Here is a 21,305-nt window from a genome sequence, read left to right on the forward strand (position 1 = left end):
CTTATGAATTTAACGTATAGAGTGGATTGTGGCCATAACGGAGCGTTCACCAGTTTCTTGGAGGAGGGTGTGCTGACTTGCAATTTGTCTTTAGAGGCAATGGCAAAGCAAACTGCACAATTCCCAGGCCTAAAGCTATGAGTGAGGGTCAGTGTTTAACACATTAGACAGTGAGCAGGAGATTGCAGTTACCTGGCTGCTTCACCAACACTGGGCAACTTCTCAGAAAACATAAGAAGTGAAGCATCTTTCTTTTGGGCTTCCTATATAACAACAACAACATAAAACACAAATGATTAAATTTACATGCCAACCTGATTAAAAGTCATATGCATGCTATTCCTTTAGGAAGATTTTTTAAAAATGTAAAATTTACATTTATGCTAAGTGTGGTTACCTACCAGAGCAACAAAATGTAGCAAATTCATCCCTGGTTTGTTTGCCTTTGTATCTGCTAGCCTTAGCAAGGACGACAACTTAAAGCCAACTGCGTTTCCGGCGTACCCCCCCTGCAATTAACAGAAAGCCCATCAGTGGTTTGCAGGATAGTTGCAGTAGCGCAAGAATGTCAGCTGAGGACATATGAACTTAAAGAAAGGTGACATCACTTACCGCATTCATTATGTTTCCAGCCTGTAGGACCAAGAAGAGAATGGAGTGCAGCTGCTCACAGAACTTCAGCTCTGAAAGAACAATCAAATGATTCACTAAATCATTTAAAATTGAAATTAAACTCCAGCTGAAGCCATAGATGAACCATACACTGCCAAACACATCATCAGTTGCTATGGGTTACAGGTGGCAGTTGTGTTGAACTTGAGGAAGGGGATATATCTTCTTAATATATGTGCCTCCCTGCCACTGGGTTCTGTGGATCAATGTACTGTATATGGGTGATCAGCTGTTCTTCTGCTCCATGTCACAATGTTAAAGCCATGCTACATTTTTGAATCCACAACCTAGGATCATATATTTTGAGATTGCCCAAAACTAGCTGAAAATGCTAAGGAAAGGTAAATGTGATTTGCTTGTACAGGTTTGGGGGTGTAAATATTTGGTGCATGTATTCATGGTTCTTAGTGAGAGGGTTTTCCTATGGTTCCCTAGTTCCAGTCGCTCATGAGCAACATGTTGCTCTCCAACCCCTTGGATGTTGCTCTCAGTGGCCTCAAAGCAGGTGCTTATTTTTGAATTCCGAGCTGGGAGGCAAGTTTTGTTTGCATATAAACCAGGTTTACTGTCAAAGAGTCTCCTGTAGGTTGCCAGTCCACATAGGGGTTACAAAACGGCTAATCACAGCCCTCATTTGGCACCCAAGAAACTTTTTACACGCCTGTCTTGCTCCCCAACTCTTTTTATTTTTGAATGTGGCTCACGGGTAAAAAAAATTGGGGACCCCTGCCTTAGACGATGCAGCAGAATGGCAGCTCTAACATAATAGGAACACAACATTTTTTATCAAAAAAGAGTGTGTTCATATGGTTTACTGAATATTTTTAGGAAAATGAATATAAACCTCTGTAATAATGTGCTAAAGAAATACTTTATCTTTTCTGTGAAACTATCCTTCCTATCTTATTTGTAAAAATGATTTGTTTGACAATATCCCTACAACAGGAAACTAGACGTAAACAGCAAATGTAATTCCCTAAAAAAGGAGATTTGTTTTAATTATCTACTACTGTTTAATTAAAACCTACCCTCAAATAGAACAACTTGTATATGGTTTTATTCCCACACGGGGATACGCTGCTAACTATTACAATATATAATTCTGACCATCCTTACAGTCGTTTAAGAATACTGGGAGATCCACTTTAATCAGTTGGGAAAACTATGTTAACAGTAACACCAAAAAAATAGTTGTTTTAAAATAATCAAGTCTAGTGCAGTGTTGCCCTGCACTGGTAAAACTGGAGTGTTTGCTTCAGAAACACTACTAATGTTTATATAAACAAGCTGCTGTATAGGGGGCAGACATTTAAAGCTGAAAAAGGAGATAAACAGCAGATAACAGATAAGCTCTGTAGTATACAATGGGATTCTTTAGAACTTGTCTGTTATCTACTGTGTATCCTGTGACTGAATGGCTGCCCCCATGGCTACACAGCAGCTTGCTTATTGTAGCGTTTTGAAGTTTTACCAGTGCAGCACAACAGTACATTATATTTAATTATTTTGAAACACTCATTTTTTTGGTGTTACTGTTCCTTTAAGTGTCTTGGTAACCCTGTAGGATGATTACTGTTGTGCTATAGAATAACAAGGTTTTAAATTAAAGCTGCCAACTCCCAGCTCGCGCCAGGTGCCATTATAAAGTGAAATGGAATTTTAATATCCTTATATTTCAAGCTGATTCTGCTAATACATGCATTGTTGTTTACCAAAGGGAACGAGGATGCAAGCATGGTGGCAAAAGCAGAGGCACGTTTCCCTAATAATTGCGAGACACGGAGAAATCTTTGTAAGATCTCTTCTTAAGAATATCCATAACCGACACATTAAGCTTGTACTTGAATTGCAAGCACCGGCAGATAAGCCAAAATATTACTCATAAAGGAAAGGCAGCAATTAGAGATTAACAAAACCAGGTTTCACAATATCCATACGACTAGGTCATGTCATGGATACGTGCCAGGATCTACCTATGACTAATATTACCATCTGAGTGAAGTAAATCCACATTTCCACTTTTCTTTAAAAGTAAAGTGTAGCGTACAAGTAAGATTCTTTCATCAAAGGGGGGTTCTGCAGTTTTTATTATCTCCCCAATGCCTCCACTGCTATAAGAGCAGCACACATGACCTATATTTGATGTTCCTTTATGAGCAAAACATACTCAAACAAAATGTAGGGCAAGCCTGAACACTAATTACATTCCCTTACTTATATAAATCCATAATCCTTTGCATAGCATGTAGGGAATATGTCACCGCAGAGGGTTTGATCATAATAGAATAAAGGAAAATATTTATATAAAACCAGCTTTATTTTGTAACAATATTCTAGGCCACTGCAACTCTTTGGCCATGGGATATTACTTATGGGGGTGTGAAATGGTCTCAAGACTTATTTGCTTTTTACATTCAATTCATTTCCACACTGACACGGCACAGTGAAAGCCATTCACAGTCCAGTCCCTAGTGGGATTTCAGGCTTCAATTCAAAATTATATGAATGTGAGCACTATAACAAACCCATATAAAGTTCCAATTGAGACGTTAGACCATTTTTCAAATAATAAGTAAATGTGAACACTGACATAAACCCACGTTCTAGAAGAAAAAAAAAAAGGAAAATAAATAGAATGCGAGGCTAAAGTCAGAGACTAATTAGCCTAATATGACCTGTGCCTGAGAAACAAGACAAGTGAACAGAGAACTCATGCATGCACTCCACTGCCCACAAAAGGGAAAGGGAATTGCTGGGAATTCGCCTGACACACAGACTGAATGGGATAGTTATTAGAACAGTAGCAACTACCATTAATAAAAACAAGCAGTCATTTTGTTTGCAGCATTGGCTCTATAATGGAGAAGTTGATGCACAGAAATGCCAAGAGTAACAAAATTAAATTATGCCAATGTTCTGCCTTCTTTGCGTGTATATATACACATAACTATGCGAAGAAGGGAGAACACACAAGTTTATGGGAAGTGAGTGCATGTGTACATTTTACCGCCATCAGATCCACCCAAAACAGAAGAGTATGTTGGCTCTTTGGATGGGTCCGACACTAATGGGAAACAGGCCCAACATAAAAACTACACAAATAACTTTATACTCTAGTTACTATCTTTGCTGGATTATCCAACATATACAAACTGAAAAAAACTATATCCTGAAGAAAAGTCTTAACACTTATCTATAGGGATATCTAGCATGTCAACCTTAAGGGTAAGGTCACACTGGGCGTTTCAGGGAGATTTAGACGCCTGGCGACTAATCGCTTCGTCTTTGCGGCGACCAATCTCCCTGAACGCCTTCCTTCACTCTTGCACTGGCTAAAATGAAAAATAGCCGGCGCTAAGCACGCACGGCGATTCGTTTTCCGAAGTTGCCCAAAGTTTCCTCCCCGCAACGCCCAGTGTGACCTTAACATAAACATGTGTTACTTGAATTCCCAGACTCCCCCAATGTAGAGATAAAACTTGCATTAACAAATAATAATAATTACTCGTAACATGCAATGTGATTGCAGCAGTGGACTTGGCAACAAGTGAGCTTTCCCTTAGCCCAGATGATTAGCAGGGAGCTGTGGCACTCCCCTGAGACCAAACATATCCTCTCCTGAATCTGCCTGACAGCAAACACCCAAAGAAACAAATTAAATATAAGGGCGGATGAGTTTAGTCACCGTTTGGCGCATTCATTAAAGGGTGGTTCACCTTCAAGTTAACTTTTAAATTATAGAATGGTCAATTTTAAGCAACTTTTCAATTAATCTTCATTATTTATTTTGTATAATTTTGTAATTATTTGCCCTTTTCATCTGAATCTTGTCAGCTTTCAAATGGGGGTCACTGACCCCCATGGAAAAAACAAATGCTTTGTAAGGCTACAAATGAATTGTTATTGCTTAGCTTTCTATTTAGGCCCTCTTCTACTCATGCTACAGTCTCTTATTCAAATCAATTCTAGGTTGCTAGGGTAATTTGGACTCTGGCAACCAGATTGCTGAAAATGCAAACTGAAGAGATGATGAATAAAAAGCTAAATAACTCAAAAATCACATATTTTAAAAAAAAGCAAAACCAATTGCAATTGTCTCCGAATATCACTCTCTACATCATACTAAAAGTTAACTCAAAGGTGAACAACCCCGTTAACACACTGCTTGCAATGTATGTGAACAGGTACACAAGGAGTTATATCTTCAGTTTCCTACACTGCTGCAAACACCACTTCATGTAAAGAGTTTATTGTAGTTGGCAGTATTACTGAAAAGGCATTAGGTTTCCACATTACTCATCTAGTTACCTTGTGTAGCTTTCCCGATGACCATCATATCATTGTTTATTGCAGAACAGGTAGAGTGAAACTCTTTTCTAAGCACCATTGCTTCAATCCGCAAAGAATAGCTACAATAAAAGATAGTGAAAGGAGCAAATGTAGAACTTAGTGCAACAATAAAACAGACTCGCAAGAGCCAACTGCCTGTAGCATATGTATCATTACTGCAATTACAGACCCTTAAAGGGCAACTAAAGTCTAAAATAGAATAATGTTAGAAATGCTGCATTATATATACTAAATATAAACATGAACTTACAGCACCAGCAGCCTAATAAGACAAATGATTTATGCTTTCAAAGTTGGCGCAGGGGGCTGTCATCTTGTAACTTTGTTAGACATTTCTGCAATATCAAGACTCGCACATGCTCAGTGTGGTCTGGGCTTCAGTTGGGAGGTTAAGCTTAGGGATCGTCATAAATTATCAAAACAGCACAAGTCAAATAATATCTGCCATAGAAGCCAATACAGCAAGACTGATTAATAATCATAATATAGAGACTGCACTGCGTCTCTGGATACAAATCTCTCGAGTTCTGGGAAGTAAGGTGGGGGGGCTCCCCCTGCCATTTGAAAGTATGATCGTTTACCTGCACAGCAGTTGGGGACCATCTGACAATTCCTATCAACAGCAGTAAAAGAAGGGCGAATTGCACTGCATACAGTCAGGTTTATGATAAAAACTGTAGACATCTTTTAATTAAAGTATATTGGAGATAGATTTATTTTTCATTAAAGAAAGTAAAAATGGGATTTTATATTTTTGCCTTTACATGCCCTTTAAAGGGGTAGATTTATCAAAATGCGAGTTGAGAGCTTCATAAATAAACACTCGCCCACATTCTATTCATTCCTATGGGATTTTTAGAACTGTATCAATCAAGGGGTGAAAGTTAGAATGCACTATTTAATAAATACAGTTCTAAAAATCCAATAGGAAATAAAAAGAACATGGGTGAGTTTTTATTTATTAAGCTCTCAGCTCACAATTTGATAAATCTGCCCCTTAATGTTAGACAGAATCTAAAGCATCCCCTTTTCAAATGTGGCTTTGGGGGTCTGATACAAGCACTGTAACACATTGATTTGGGACAACTTAGAAATGAAACCAAACTAAAGCTGACCATATGTTGAAAGATTGCTTGTTTGGCAAGGTGGAGCAATATCTGGCTGATCTGGTCCTTTTACCCAAGGGACAAATAATTAGGTCACAACGACAGGAATACAAGCCATCAGGGCCTGCCCTATCTATATTTGTTTGGGTTTCTGCCAGATATTGGTTGGGTAGACATCAAAGTGCCCCATACACAGGCAGATAAGCTACTGACCTGGACTGAAGGAGCTGAGAAAGCATCTAAAATGTAACAAACATGGCCACCTTTAGGGTAAGGCCAGACGAGGAGATTTTGACGCCTGGCGACTTATCGCCACGTCTTTTGCGCGACTATCTCCCCGAACTGCCTCAGCGTCTTTTCCCCATAGGCTACAGCGCAAAAGCGACTATTGAAAACGCATCGCTGCGTGTGCATTAGTGCAGGCGACTTTTCATTCTAGCCTATGGGGAAAAAACGCTGAGGCAGTTCGGGGAGATAGTCGCGCAAAAGACGTGGCGATAAGTCGCCAGACGACAAAATCTCCCCGAATCTCCTCGTCTGGCCTTACCCTTAGTGTCCAAATCAGCACCATGTACCATTACCCTGAAGCTATAGATCAGTAGAGACTTTCACATGTATATGCAAAGTTTCATTTAGATGGGGCCCTTTGTGGTGAGCTCACAGGGTTTTGTATAACTGGATGCACAGTTTTATTTTGTAGTATTTTTTTCTGTTTCTTTTTTATGCTTAGCATTTAACAAACATAACTTAAAGATAAATTATATTTCCTACAGTCGAGCTTTGCATTTAAAGGAGGACATGAGTGATGAAACAAAATGCCTTGAAAGAGCTTGTTGTATAGCATGTCCAGATGTGCCTGTGAGGGAGCAATGTAGTAGTTGTAGGTTTGCAGCCCTGAAATGAAACTACAGCTTGCCATTTGCCAAGATATTTGCCTTATTTAGCAAACCAGGTAGTGGGCCAAATAGTAAAACATTTAGCCCAGTAAAGCACAGAACAGACCCATACTGAATTATATTGACTACAGCTACATACAACACTTATGGTTTATTAGAACTAAATGGAGCAGTACATTTTCTATTCAGGAAGATGGCAAGCTTTTGTCACTGTTGGCTTACCACGCACACTGGCTAAGGGTTAAACATAGATAGAGATTCATCTGTACTTACTTTGGCACCTGAATCAGCAGGTACATAAAGGCATCAGCCATAGACAGCTTGGCTACTTCCCCACTAAATGCTTTTAGCTTCTTTACCTAAAAAAAAGACAAGAAAAAGACCAACAGGTGAGCTGTGACTGTCTGAGCCAAATTTCTCATCAGTTAAGTCCCCTTGTATTAACACCATTGTAGATATGAGGTAACTTGGCATGGAACGGCAACACCAGACAATAGGGAAAAGACAAGGAGCTGATGTGTGCACATTAATGCTATCTATTCCATAGTTAATTGCTGAGGGTTTATTCAGAAGAAATTAGATACCTCAATACTGTCTGACATAATAGACGTACACTCCCAAAATGTGCCCCACACTAATCCATTTACAATTGTTTTCACAGCTTCCTTTTTCATTTTATCCAAGATATTTATTAGCTTTTGGAGCTATTTGTAACCACAGTTTTACTACTTCGTTGCATGTCAAGACAAGATAACATTTAAAAGGGATTCTTTCTCATATGAACATACACTGCCTGCACTGACGTAATGGCCACAAAGTACGGCAGTAATAGGATCTATTTCACGGTGCCTTCATTTTTCATTATACATCTGGGTTTGCAGTACAAATTACTTAAGCGATTAATCCATCTGAACTGGATGATATGCTTTATCTATATATTAGGAGCATGAAAATACATCTAGCATGAACTCTAGCTGATTGTTGGGGCTACTTATAATTGCCCCACCAACACAGGGTTAGGACAGGGCAAAATGCTACGTACAGCAATACACATCTGGTACAGGTTCAAACATATATACATACATACAAATAAAAGGGTTTAGGGACAAACAGTCCAGATTTTCAAGGCACAGATTCTGTCATGATTTTTATGATGTAGTTTTTAATTCTAAATTACACTGTGTACACTGCAAATAATTCACTCTACAATATAAAATGTAATTCCTGAACCAGCAAGTGTATTTTTTTAGTTGTAATATTGGTGTGTAGGCAGCCATCTCAGGTCATTTTGCCTGGTCATGTGCTTTCAGAAAGAGCCAGCACTTTAGGATGGAACTGCTTTCTGACAGGCTGTTGTTTCTCCTACTCAATGTAACTGAATGTGTCACAGTGGGACCTGGATTTTACTATTGAGTGCTATTCTTAGATCTACCAGGCAGCTGTTATCTTGTGTTAGGGAGCTGCTATCTGGTTACCTTCCCATTGTTCTGTTGTTAGGCTGCTGGGGGGGAGAAAGGGAGGGGGTGATATCACTTCAACTTGCAGTACAGCATTAAAGAGTTACTGAAGTTAATCAGAGCAATATGTCTAGCCCCATGTCAGATTTCAAAATTAAATATAAAAAAAAACTGTTTGCTCTTTTGAGAAATGGATTTCAGTGCAGAATTCTGCTGAAGCAGCACTATTAACTGATGCGTTTTGTATCCCTTTATGTTTTCAATTAAAAGAAAAGTCATAACAATATCAGAAACAACATTTTCTAAGAGGCTTCAGCTAAGTCCCTCTTTGCAATCGTAGAACTAAAGGAGGTAACAATGTATGCATAAGAAAAATTGTTTGGAGGAGGCTCTAGATGAGCGCCACTAATGCATTGCTTCAGGATATGGCAGGTTTCCTTTGAAGGGGCTGCATTCCACCATAAGGTATCATTTATCCAGAGGCTCCAATATTGCACACCTGTAACATCAATCTACTAAGCATGCACTTTTGGCAAGTTATATGTTCACAAAATATTTATTGCTTTTAATCTAAATGGAAAAAACTGGAGTGGGTGGATGTTCCAATATATCATGTTTCCATAAATCAAAATTTCTTTATACACAGAGGAACGCAGGCTTGTCTAAGTGACAACAGAATAAGCTTCAGGGCATGACACTTACATGCTCAGCATCCAAGTGCTTTGGGAGGCCTGATTAATGGTCAACAGTACAGTCTAATATTTTCCCTGAAGTAATGGAACTATGTTCATGGGCCACAATATAATGACATTTTGATGTCATACAAAGTAGTCAATGGAGCCCTTGGGCAGGTAGTGGCTGTAAAAAAAATCTTACGGGTCTTACCTCTAGTCAATAGCTGTTTATCTGGATTTCAACCAAGTACTTGTGAAGAGCAAAAATGTATTTGGTAAATAATAATATGGATATAGGAAGTATAGGGAAACAATCAGGATAACTTTACTGAAGATGACCTAATCCCAACAATGACAAAGCAGTGACCAACTACAACACATCATGGAAAAATAAGGAAGCTGTTTACCAAAAGACTAATTTAGATGCCACCTAATTTCCTTGGAATAGCCACGGTAGGCCCTAGGACTCTTGCTTTCAACCGAAACTTTATTGCATAAGAAAAATTAGAAGGGGACTTGAATATAACACAGGCAAAATACAGGTTTTCCCACTAGTTTTATGCCATTTGGAGTAAAAATATTGTTTTGGTTATGAAGAGTTCATCAAAATGGTAGAACCATGACTAAAGCAAAAACACTGGAGATGTTTTAAATAATAAATAGGAACACATTGAGGGTACAGGTATTGAACGTGTATGATGCTAATCTCTAGTTTTGTCAGGAAGCAATCTGTCATCAGGTAAAAGATTAAATATATATGAATGCTGAACTCCTGGTTATGAATGTAAATAAGAGCAGGCACACCCTCCATTTTATCAGTGCTCAGCAGAGCAGGGCTGTCCATCCAGTGAACCCGTCCAGGTCCTCCAGCTTATCATCACCAGGTTATCATCTATTAGGTTCACAACTAGGTTTAACCAAGATTGCAGACTTCTAGTCCCTTAAGGATTATGTGTGTAGTCACACAACAACAGCTGAAGTTTATTATCTAGGAAAATGATATATGCCTTGTAGTTTTAATATCAGGCCTATGGTTCAAAAGGGACTCACTTCTGATTAAAAGGATGCCAGTTATTCTACAATTACTTATCCAAACAGAATATTGAAAAAATGCATGTTATGATCCAAAGAGCCAATTAGCAGCAGGTGCGTCAACGGCCAGGGATTTCCACCAGAATAGTTTCGTTACCATTTTTAAAAGTAACACATTCTGCTGCATAATGCTGGGATTTGCTGTTCATTTGAAACTATTGTTTACTGCGGTTGAAAGGCAATTAATCTTGTTTAGGGCAGGAAGGGTGAGAACAGCTCATGGAAACAGTCACAGTAAGATTGTGTGACTGAGCAGGATATGTTTTTTTCCATACAGAACTCATATTGATCATGTGGATGTTTTACATTCGCAACTTGTAAAAGAAAGTTGGAAATGCACAAATGTACAAGCCATTTGTCTCAAAACTCTTTAGTTGGTGGTGTTTTCTATTTGGAACACCATGTGCTGGGATCTTCAAACTACATAGGGCTCAAGTCATCAGCAGAATTTCCATATAGGCGATGTTCCCAGTTTGATGCCCCTATTGTTGCTTACCTCAAGCTTTGGTTCCCAACCCTGTGGCTGCTGACTGTATGAGATCAGTGTGCCCACGCTATGTAGTAAACTTTCTGAAAACTCACCTAACCATTGAAGAATGAAGCACATTAAAAAGTCAACAAATGTCAGGAATTTCCTACCTCTTCTGATTCTGGTGACAACTTTAGAAGCTCTTGAAGGGGCTCAGGCCCATAAAGATCATATCTGCCTTCACGAATGTCTCCTATAATCTCATCAGTTGACCTGTTAAACAAAGATGGAAATATATTTCAAGGAAAAATTATTTTCACCCTCTCTTTAGTACCAGTGGGTTTGCAAAATTTTCATAAAAACAATTAAGTGTGCCTCAAAAACATTTTTGTGGAATCTGATGTCATACATTGTGTTTTAGATCTTGATTTTTGAAACAGGAGGGTCAAAATAAAACATAATACCAGAAAATCCATTCCATTCTACTGAAATTGAGTCATTCACCGAAAAATGTACACACAGGCATTTTTGGCCTTGAATGTTTGGCACATCAACCAGGTTGGTGCCCACTCACTGCAACGTGATTGGATTGGTTCAATATGGTCAAAATGTAGTCAGATTTGTTTGGTGTCTTGAGTTCTGGTTTAAACAAATAAAAATTTTTTTTTTGCTATAACAAGTTTACAAAAGGAACAGCAGCCGAGACCAATGTGGAGATTTTCCTATGGCTGCCATTTGTCTGTCATGCCGTAAACTTTATGTTATTTTACTATCAGTTCATCCCTCTGGAAACTGCGTGGAGCAGGCAATACTGCAGGAGGGATTTTTGAGCCACATCATAGTAACTCCGTAATATTGCAGTATGCTCTAGCTCTTCAATGGGAAGCAACTCAACTCAATAACCACTTATGGACAATTAGTCATAGACCAATGAAATCATTAGTATGGTGCCCATTAATAGAAAGCAAACTTTTCTGATCTTCAGCAGCCCCTATCACTGATAGATCAGTCAAATATTAGCCATGAAATACGAGTAGTTAAACGCATAGGATTTCATATATTAACTCAACTTGCTTACCTTTTGAACTGCTTCAAAAATATCCCAATATTCATGCTCCTTTTTGAATCCAAAAGAGAAACCTAGAGAAAAGACAGACATGTTAATATTTTAGCAAAATGATTGCAGTTGCATTGCCAGTTTGACAGTTTTGTGCAAGTGTAACACCAGTGTGAATTCAACACAATGCAGGATATATAAGGAATATAATATATAACTTATTCTCTAGATTTCTGAAAGAGAAAATAATTTACACTATTACTGAGCGTATGGCAGTTCCATAATGCTCTGTGTAAAGTGTCCGTGTCAGATGTATGAATTAGTTATAGGTGTGAGTAGCCTCCATTCTCAAATGAAAGAAATTGGATACAGGAAGAGACAAGCACACACAATGAGTAAAAACCTACAGCTCTGGGATTAAAACTTGCTCATGAGAACGAGCTTTGAGGTCAGACTTTATGTTGGAATACAGGTATAGGATCTATTAGCCAGAATGCTTGGCATCTGGGATTTTCCAGATAAGGGATCTTCGTAATCTTAACCACCATATCCTTAAGTCTTCTTGAAATAATTTAAACATTAAATAAACCCAATTTGATTGTTTTGCCATCAGTATGAATTAATGCAATTTAGTTACCATAAAGTACAAGTCACTGTTTTACTATTACAGAGAAAAAGGAAACTCTTTAAAAATAAGAATTATTTACCTAAGGTGGACTCTATGGCAGATGGCCTTAGGGTTTCTGAAACCCATACCTATATTTCCCAGAAAGGAACCATAAGAAACGAACCCCTGGAAGCCACGCCTACCATTGGACCGAAGATTCTTATCACAATTAACACTTTTCTGTATTTGGCCAGGTAAGCTTCTAGTTAAATGTGTGACACATAAAAGGACTATTTTATACCAACACACAGGATCATTCTTGTTCTTGCAATCCAACCTTTTATCCCTGGTCTTAAATTATGTCTGCACTTATGGATGCCCAAATTATACCAGTCGTGTCACGAAGCACAAGGACCAAACAATTAGCAAGCCCCTATAAGTATGTAGCACCTTGTAGTTATAGGACTTTGGCATGCGCTGATTGATATTAATGGCTGAATTCTAAATACCAACAAATCAACACCCCTGAATGAGATGCTGATCACCCAAATGATTAATCCAAGGCTCCACAACAATGTTGATGGCCAAAAATGCGCCATAAATGATTCATATTTACAACACAGCAGGACATTAACCTGATTATAATCATCTTCATGGAAAACAGGACGTTTCCGAAAACGGTTAAAAAAAAAAAAAACACGATTTTCATTATCTAAAGCTCTAAAAGGCAAGATAAGTTTAAAACAAATATTTCCAAAAGAAGCCATAGCTATTTTTGCTAGTTACTCTTTATTGGGCTCCCCGCCCTGTCTATACTATCCACAGACAATGTGTGAAACAAGAGCACTGCGAAAGTAAGAGGATTCACATGGACAATTGTAATGACGCTTCTGCAAGTCGTTTGTTTTAATAGTCCGAAAACCACAGAAAATCAAAGCGCCCAGAGCAAGACATCACACAATGACTGATGTTAGATAGCACCCCACCCACATTATCTTCTTCCTGCTCTGATGTCAGTTTCCAGTTTGCCGACTATGCAGCGATCTCTGGAAACACTGCCTTATCTAATACACTGAACTGCGGCTCACTCCATTCAGTAACAAAGCAGACAATGAAGGTGAACATTTAAAAAAAATCAGTAAGTCATTTGTTATGTTTCTTTCTAAATGTGTCAGGATCACTATAAAGGGATGTGAAACTTAGATGTGAAAGGTTTAGGATGCAATAAACTGCAAATCCCGAATCCACAAAAGAAAAGAAATAAAAAAAATCAAATGTTACTAATCTCCAGTGAGAGCTTCACTCTGTGAGGAGCATGGGGTTACGATGCAGATGTCCAAGGTCTGTAAAGCACAGCTTAAATGTGCTGGTACTATATAAAGGATAATAAAATAAAATAGAAATGACTGCCTACACATGGATCTGCATCTTCAAATGATGAGGTTCTCAAGTAGCAGGACAGAAAAGGTTAAATGCAGCAGTTATCACTATTTGATTACTGAACTTTTACCCATAATAGTTGTGATGAGACAACCCAATGTGCAATTAAAAGTAACAGTTACTTTGATGGATCTGTTATTATCAATATTAGGCGGACACACATACTTTGCATTCCCCCATTTTTAGAACTGGGGGACCCCTGATTTAGAGAAACCTTTTTGAAAAAGCTTCATCTTGGTACAGACAGGTCATCAACCTCCACGAGGATACTAGTTGGAGTCAAGGGTCAGCCATGATTGGGGGCATTAGATCTGATAAAACTCCCACAGCAGAGACTCAGAATCCCATTTCATAGCTTGCCTGTCCTGTTTAGTACACAGAATTGCTCCATCAGATCAGTCATTAGAATTATCTGAATATATATTACTTTTTTTTTTAATATATAGTATAACTTTTAGCTTGAGGGGGATTGAGCGAGTTGTGATTCAACAACTGTGAGGTCTGCAATTTGGAAACCCTTCTGCAGTCATCTGTAAACCATTTCTCTTAAGGCTCATATCACACTAGGTATATATATTGGTCTAAGGCAGTGATCCCCAACCAGTAGCTCACGAGCAACATGTTGCTCTCCAACCCCTTGGATGTTGCTCTCTGTGTCCTCAAAGCAGAAGCTTATTTTTGAATTCCAGGCTTGGAGGCAAGTTTTAATTGCATAAAAACTAAGTATAGTGCCAAGTAGAGCCTCTTGTAGGCTTCCAGTCCACATAGGGGCAACCAAAGAGCCAATCACAGCCATTATTTGGCACCCCAAGGGACTATTTTATGCTTGTGTTGCTCCCCAACTCTTTTTACATTTGAATGTGGCTCACGGGTAAAAAAAGGTTGGGGACCCCTGGTCTAAGGCGATGCATATGCAAATTTTATGACCATCATCGGACTGGGGGGGGTTCAGGCCCACCGGAGCATATCAGTGGCCCCATGCACACCTCCACGGGCCCCCTGCAGCAGCCTTAATCCCCCCTCCTCACCCTCCGCTATCCCATACCTGACAGCAAATACAGCACCTCAATGTTAGTACAATAAGCATATTAGATCATTTCTATTACTTGCACTAACATTGTAGAATAGTGAACCAAAAATGTACTTACTTTACACTTACATTTTCAAAAAATGGTCGTTAAAAATACATTATATATATAAAAATAATGAACAGTACAGAACTGTAATAATGAACAGTACCTTGTACTTGTACTTAATGCTGAGCTGCATGAACTGAACTATTGGGTTCTCTTAACTGGAAAACCGTAGGTCTCAATTATTCCAAATACTACATCCTATACATTTGTGCTTGTATAATATATATATAGAAATTGCTATTTAATTGGCCCATATTGGGCAAATAGCTTTTTGTTTCAAAGGGCTTTCCCTCTGCTGTTTCAGCCTGGTTTGTTTTTCCCCTTTTCATCTCCCACACCCAAATGGATGTTTCTTCTCTCAGAGAGGAGGACACGTGTTGCTAAGGCAAATCAATGTTTGCTTAGTAAACAGTAAATATACATGTAAATGAGACTTAAAAGAACATGCCCATTGTCCATAATATGGAGATAGCTGTTGTGAGTGATGACAGGATGTGAAGTGACTTTCACTTTGTTGACGTTTGCAAGCGATTACCCAGAAGCTTGGGTAAGATGAACCCTTTGTGGTTGGAATGGCCTCAGGCCTCACAATAGTACATGTTCTAAGGACATCAGGAGCACAAGGTGTTTAGATGATCTACAAGCAGCCTAGCTATAGCCAGCTGAAAGTGAATCACAACATACTGATAAATGAACTCTGAAATTAAATGAAAATTCAGTATGCTTTGTAGAAAGTTTTTTGTTCTTGTTGCTTATGCAAGATATTTTTTTAATGGCTAAGACGTGTCGCTAAAGCCCTGGATAACTGATCCCAATATGTTCAGAGATGATAGCATTGTATCTATTGTATTAAAATCTCATATGCAAGTTAAATTCATTTACTTGCATTTAAAGATTTTTTTGCATGTTTGGGTCTGTCAAATGAAACTCTAAAACTCCAAGCTACAAAGAACTAGAATACAAATGCAAGCTATAAACAGGAAAAAATAACTGTAAATATGTCATTATAGTGTCTACACTCCACACAGAGTACAACATTAAATGGTATATGTAGTAATAAAGAAAGAACTGCTCTCTCCTCTGAGTAAAGGTCAGTATTTAATGCCCAACATCTGAGATCCAGACATTTATCCCACCTATGCCTGCCAACTAAAATGTTTTTAATCACTTATATAAATAAATGTGTAGAGCTAAAGCATTAAAAGCTATTCTTTCCATGTAACTGGGATAACATGACCTGAGTAACAAACATCACTTGAAAATTCCTACTTCCCTCTGCTGTTATGCCCCTGGTTGCTACGCCCTGCAGTGGTAATAAAATCTTTTTTTGTAAAGGCACATTGAGCAGACTGGGTGTGGGCCTCTGTGGGAGTCCAGGGGTCTTGAGGTATCTCATTGATTGCTTCCTTTATCCCACAAGCAATGCTAACGTTAAGAGATACCAATAAAGTCAGTCGAATGGCACCAGGTCCCATTAAAAAGCTCTGATGAACGTATACTTGTAGCCCTTTTCCCCCCTCCCTCATTTTTATATAGTATAACAAAAAGTTTCAAGAGTTTATGTATATCACATTATACTTTTAAAATATACTTTAGTGGCAGCTCTTTTCTTACTTGCGACTAGAGTCAGTTGGCACCCAATAAATCAGTTGCATATGGCAACAATGGCACCCTTGTTTATGACAGACTCGTATCCTGTAATTACAAAGCCAATTCAGAATAGTTAATGCATTTGTTTAATCTCGAGAAGTCCTCAGACGTGCCTAACGTCGCCATTAGTTTGCCAACATACCGCAGCCAGTCATTTAGAAGACGGAAAAAGCTCTCTAACTGAGCTGCCTGGCTTATCAGGCATCATTAATAGTATGAGCAATCACATGCATTAAAATAGCATAGGCATCAAATAAATCCTAGCTTAATTGGGACTCTAGTGGGTGCTGAGTGATTATACAATGTGCGTCAGTACTTTTACTGTCACAGGAAGATGTACATATATAACATTAGTAACTGGCAAAGCAAAAAGCTTTCAATCCTTTCGCTCACAGTGGGTAACCATGGGATTGCTCATGTTGTCGCTTCTGAGCAAAACCACATTTACTATTGAAAACATCGACCAGGGAAACTTGTGAACATGCAAATAGTAGCTAAATATGGTTCTGGTAGGTAAAACAACACTGCTCATCATTTCCAGTCTCACGTCACTATTTGCTGATAATTTAACACTGCCCCAGGTTAGGAACTTATGAAATTCTTATTCATTCAAACCAAAATTTCCAAGGAGTGGAAACTTCCACCTGTTGATTAACATTTTTAAAAGTGGAACTTTTACTGCATGTGAAGAAATCACTGGAGATATGCTTGGCATGACAGCAAGAGTAATTTCCTAGGCAAAACTAGGTTAGCTACAGGACAAAAATAGTAGGATATTACATATCATAGCTCAGGGACAGGTGACTGCTTTATTCCTGTACTTTTATCAGGGGATAACAGAATAGGCCTCATGATATGGACACCAAGAGGCAAAGCATGTCACTCGATATACAGGTGATCACTATTTGAACTAAAACTGGAACTTTCCACAAGGGACTAGTAGACCAGCAGAAAATACTACAAACCATGGTTAGACAATCTACAGCTTTGTATTTCATTCATTCCTCTTTTATTTATACAGAATGGGCAGGTAACAAAATCTGACCCACAAATAGGTGCAAAGGCGTGCCCCACCCTCGTTCCCGACAACTAATGTTCAACAAAATGAGTAAAAGCTGCAGTTTGATGATCCATAACCAAACATAACATGGCTGCTTCACGATATATGGGACAATGACAGCAGCACTTCTTCAAATAATTACAAACCTAATTCTTCACACACATTTATGAACACACACATTTTGACACCAGAGTACACAGCGAATTGTGTTGTATACATGCACATACTTATGATTAGGCAACTACAATAAATATGATTTATTGTGGGACAAACATACACTTATCATAAGTAAAATGTACCTCTTCCTTGGCTTCCTTGAAAGAGGACCCCAGATTCCCTTTTGTTTTGATCAGTCTTGATCTAGGTTCCTCCTGCTGACCAAACAGTTCCTCGATTGTTTTTGTGTCAATCTGGTATTGATGCTGCCTGGCAGCCATAGTCCAGATGTTGTTTTTTCCTCTGACCTGCTCTTCGGGAATAGTTTTCCAAAAGAAACTCCTCATCCTATTCCTCTTACTGTTACTGCCATGTTTGTTTCCCATTTGATGTGGCAGTGGCGGAGGTGGTGGTGCACCAGGTAATGGTGGAGGTGGTGGTACATTTTGAAATGGAAGAGGAGGTGGTGGAGGAGGAGGAGGAGGTGGTGGAGGAGGAGGAGGTGGAGGCTGTTCGACCATTAACTCTGTTATAACCACATTGCAGTCTCCATTTTCTTTGTCATTGACCAAGGAGACACAATTCATAACATGCATCTTGGCGCAGTCCTTTCTTCACAAGGAGCATCACTAGCATCAAAAGCAAAGGCAGAAGTGCAGCATCCAAAAACGAACTTGTCAAATTTCAAATCCACACCCTTCACATGATGTGAGATCTATCCTAAAACAAAAAGAAAACTGTTATAGTTTTGCAGAACGATGAACAGTGTCTCGAGTGCCATCTAACATGCCAGCACTAAATAAATAATGATATTGAGTCAATGCAATAATGAACATGAACGTTATTGTCCAACATGCCAAACATGCATTGTCTTATTTTGCAAGGCATGTTGTACTGACTATAGAAACATATGTCAGATTCAACATAAAAGTCCCATTGCATTCTAGGAATAAGTGTAAAACTGCCAGCGTATGTAAAGTATAAAGTTTCAAAGAAACTGGACAGCTGCCCACACTCCCAAAGTTAAATCCTCATTGTAGCTATGTATATGGGAGCTAATAAAAAGATGGAGGATAACAAGATATCTAGGCAATATATCGGAAGTATTAGAGTATATCTAAGGGTGCTAGCACATGGAGCATTTCATCTCCTAGCGGGAAATCTCCTTTTCCATGGCCGATGAAGTGCTGACAATACCTGCCCCATCATATCTGTTGAAAATGCCTCATGTAAAACAATTGACATGAGGTGATCTTGGGTAATCCCCCAAAAAATGCCTCCTTCTAAATTGTTGATCAATTACCCAGGATGGACACGTGTAATGTGTTTTACATGCGGCAATTCTATCAAATATGATGAGGCACGGAGCACATAGTTACAAGAGGCAATTTCAACAAATATGATGGGGCAATCATTGTCGAGTCCTCGGGAGAGGAGATTTTCCACTGGTGATTAAAATGTTGCATGTGTTATTGCCCTCAAAAGAATCTCAGTAGCTGTCAGTCATATGTAGATCACATGACAATAAATAAATAGAAAAGTGCACCATGGCTTCACAATCACACTAATACCCATAAGTAAATCTCACTGTTGATACATACCTTTTACAGGTGCAGTCTGGGGCAGCTATCCTGGGAATTTACTCTCCTTTACATTTTACTTACAAGACTTGAAAGCATACATGCAGAAGACATATTTACACAGAAGTCCACCAACTAGGAGGCTATAGGTGCTAAATTGCACAAGTGAAGTTGCCACAAGCAATCAATCTTTGTTGCCATTTGCCAGCCTCTAGCAGACTGTATAAAACTAATAGAAATGCTGATTGGCTTCCACTGTGCAGCTTAGCACTTATGTTCTGAAATCATCCGCACTGTTTTAAGACTGTTGTTAAACATGCAAATCCTGGAAACATTTCCACTTGGTTACACCTCTTACTGGTCTGTCCTACCAAACCTACATATTTACTCTAGAAGCGCACACTGTATTGGCTCACACTGCATGAACCCTTATCCTATATACTCACACAGCTGAACTGCACAGGAGCATAGGACAGAAATACCAGTAGGCCAGAACTACTTGCTAGTTTGTACAGGTTCCAGAAATAAAGATGGGAATACTTTAAAACCCCGAATAACCATTTCTGCTATGAGACCTTGCATATATCCTGTTTGCTTCCTCCCCAGCGAATAAAATATTATCAGCAATATCTCACTGCCGGTTTATGGCCAACATTTTGATGGCGTATCCTACTTACAATACTAGTTTTTACGCTATTTTTGCATGGCCTTGATCTGCCTTTCCGTAAATGCTGCAAGCGGTACTTTTAAGAATTAATATGCATAATATTAACAATGAAGGCTATATATAAATCCTATAATCTCAGAAAGTGGATTTAATTGCCTCTCTGCTGATTTAATAGCCAAAGACAATGGACTATAGTTTTTCACACAGCCCCCTGAGCACCCAATGCTCAATCACATTTATTTTTTCACTCCCCCTTCTAGCTCTCTGGGTGGTCTCTCCAAAGAAGAGTTCTTCTTGTTCTCCATGACACATGTCTATATACGAGAAAATGCAAATGAAATTTCCAGTATTAACAATCTTCACAACAGCGACAACCCTTCAGATTGTCAAAACATAAAATTATTTTGAAAAAAATGACAGAAGCCAAAAGTGAATCCAGTGCCATTTAAGAGATTGTATCAACATAAAAATTACCCCTCTGCATCAATATGGACCCCAGAAAAGTTACACCAAAAAAGCCATCTATATACTTCTACTGTTCTATATTCTACTATACTATTCTACCACAATATATGAATTTAGTTCAGAGGAACACATATGAGCAATTGTTTTATTGTCTCTATTTAAATGCTATAATTAAATATACAGGATAATTCCTACTGCTGCCCTGCCTGTAAATTTCTCATTTTGATGACACCCTACTTTATTGAGGACCTGTCCCCCATGACCACAAATCCATAGTTTCTTCTGGCTATTTGATGCAATCGGAAGAATATGGATGGCAATAAAAAATGTAGTGAACAGCCACCAATGAATGAATTCTATATATATATATATATATATATACTCTAACACATCTGGAAAATAAAAGGTAATTTCCATTAGAAAAATTGACTGTTTTGACTACACTTAGGTTAATCCCCGAGCTCCTGCATTGCAGTATTGTTTATCTTAATGCAGCATAGTATCCAAGTTACTCCAACACCTTGCTCTCTGTGATAAACAATCCTTCTGTAATTGTCAGGGTCATAGGAGAGACGGCAAATGAAGCAGCTGCTTGGATTAGTGTCAAGAATATCAAAACATGGGTAAAAATTAGGGGGGGATAAAGATATTCTGTTGTGGAGGGCAGAAACTCTTATTTATTTATACATTTAGATTAAGGGCTGTTAATTTCAGACAGTGATTAATCAGTTCCACTTTAAGAATAGCACAATGGAGACACCTGAGCTACAA

General features: G+C 38.5%; 1 protein-coding gene across 3 annotated transcripts in view; it reads right to left on the reverse strand.

The window, feature by feature from the left end:
* The window catches only part of fhdc1.L (FH2 domain containing 1 L homeolog), a 36,338-nt gene that overhangs the window by 8,293 nt on the left and 6,740 nt on the right, over positions 1-21,305 (reverse strand). The window contains exons 2-9 of one of the 3 annotated variants that reach the window (XM_018231379.2): positions 17,966-18,537; positions 11,795-11,856; positions 10,887-10,989; positions 7,298-7,383; positions 4,981-5,081; positions 613-683; positions 402-509; positions 193-263 (exon numbers count right to left, since the gene is read on the reverse strand). In XM_018231379.2, the coding sequence (XP_018086868.1) occupies positions 193-263; positions 402-509; positions 613-683; positions 4,981-5,081; positions 7,298-7,383; positions 10,887-10,989; positions 11,795-11,856; positions 17,966-18,418 (1,055 nt within the window). In that variant the 5' untranslated portion in view covers positions 18,419-18,537. Of the gene's footprint in view, positions 1-192; positions 264-401; positions 510-612; positions 684-4,980; positions 5,082-7,297; positions 7,384-10,886; positions 10,990-11,794; positions 11,857-16,570; positions 16,627-17,965; positions 18,543-21,305 lie in introns of those variants that run through there. The other 2 variants (XM_018231369.2, XM_041589453.1) reach the window with 2 other exon arrangements.

This window comes from Xenopus laevis, chromosome 1L, assembly GCF_017654675.1.
Source record: "Xenopus laevis strain J_2021 chromosome 1L, Xenopus_laevis_v10.1, whole genome shotgun sequence".
NCBI lineage: Eukaryota > Metazoa > Chordata > Amphibia > Anura > Pipidae > Xenopus > Xenopus laevis.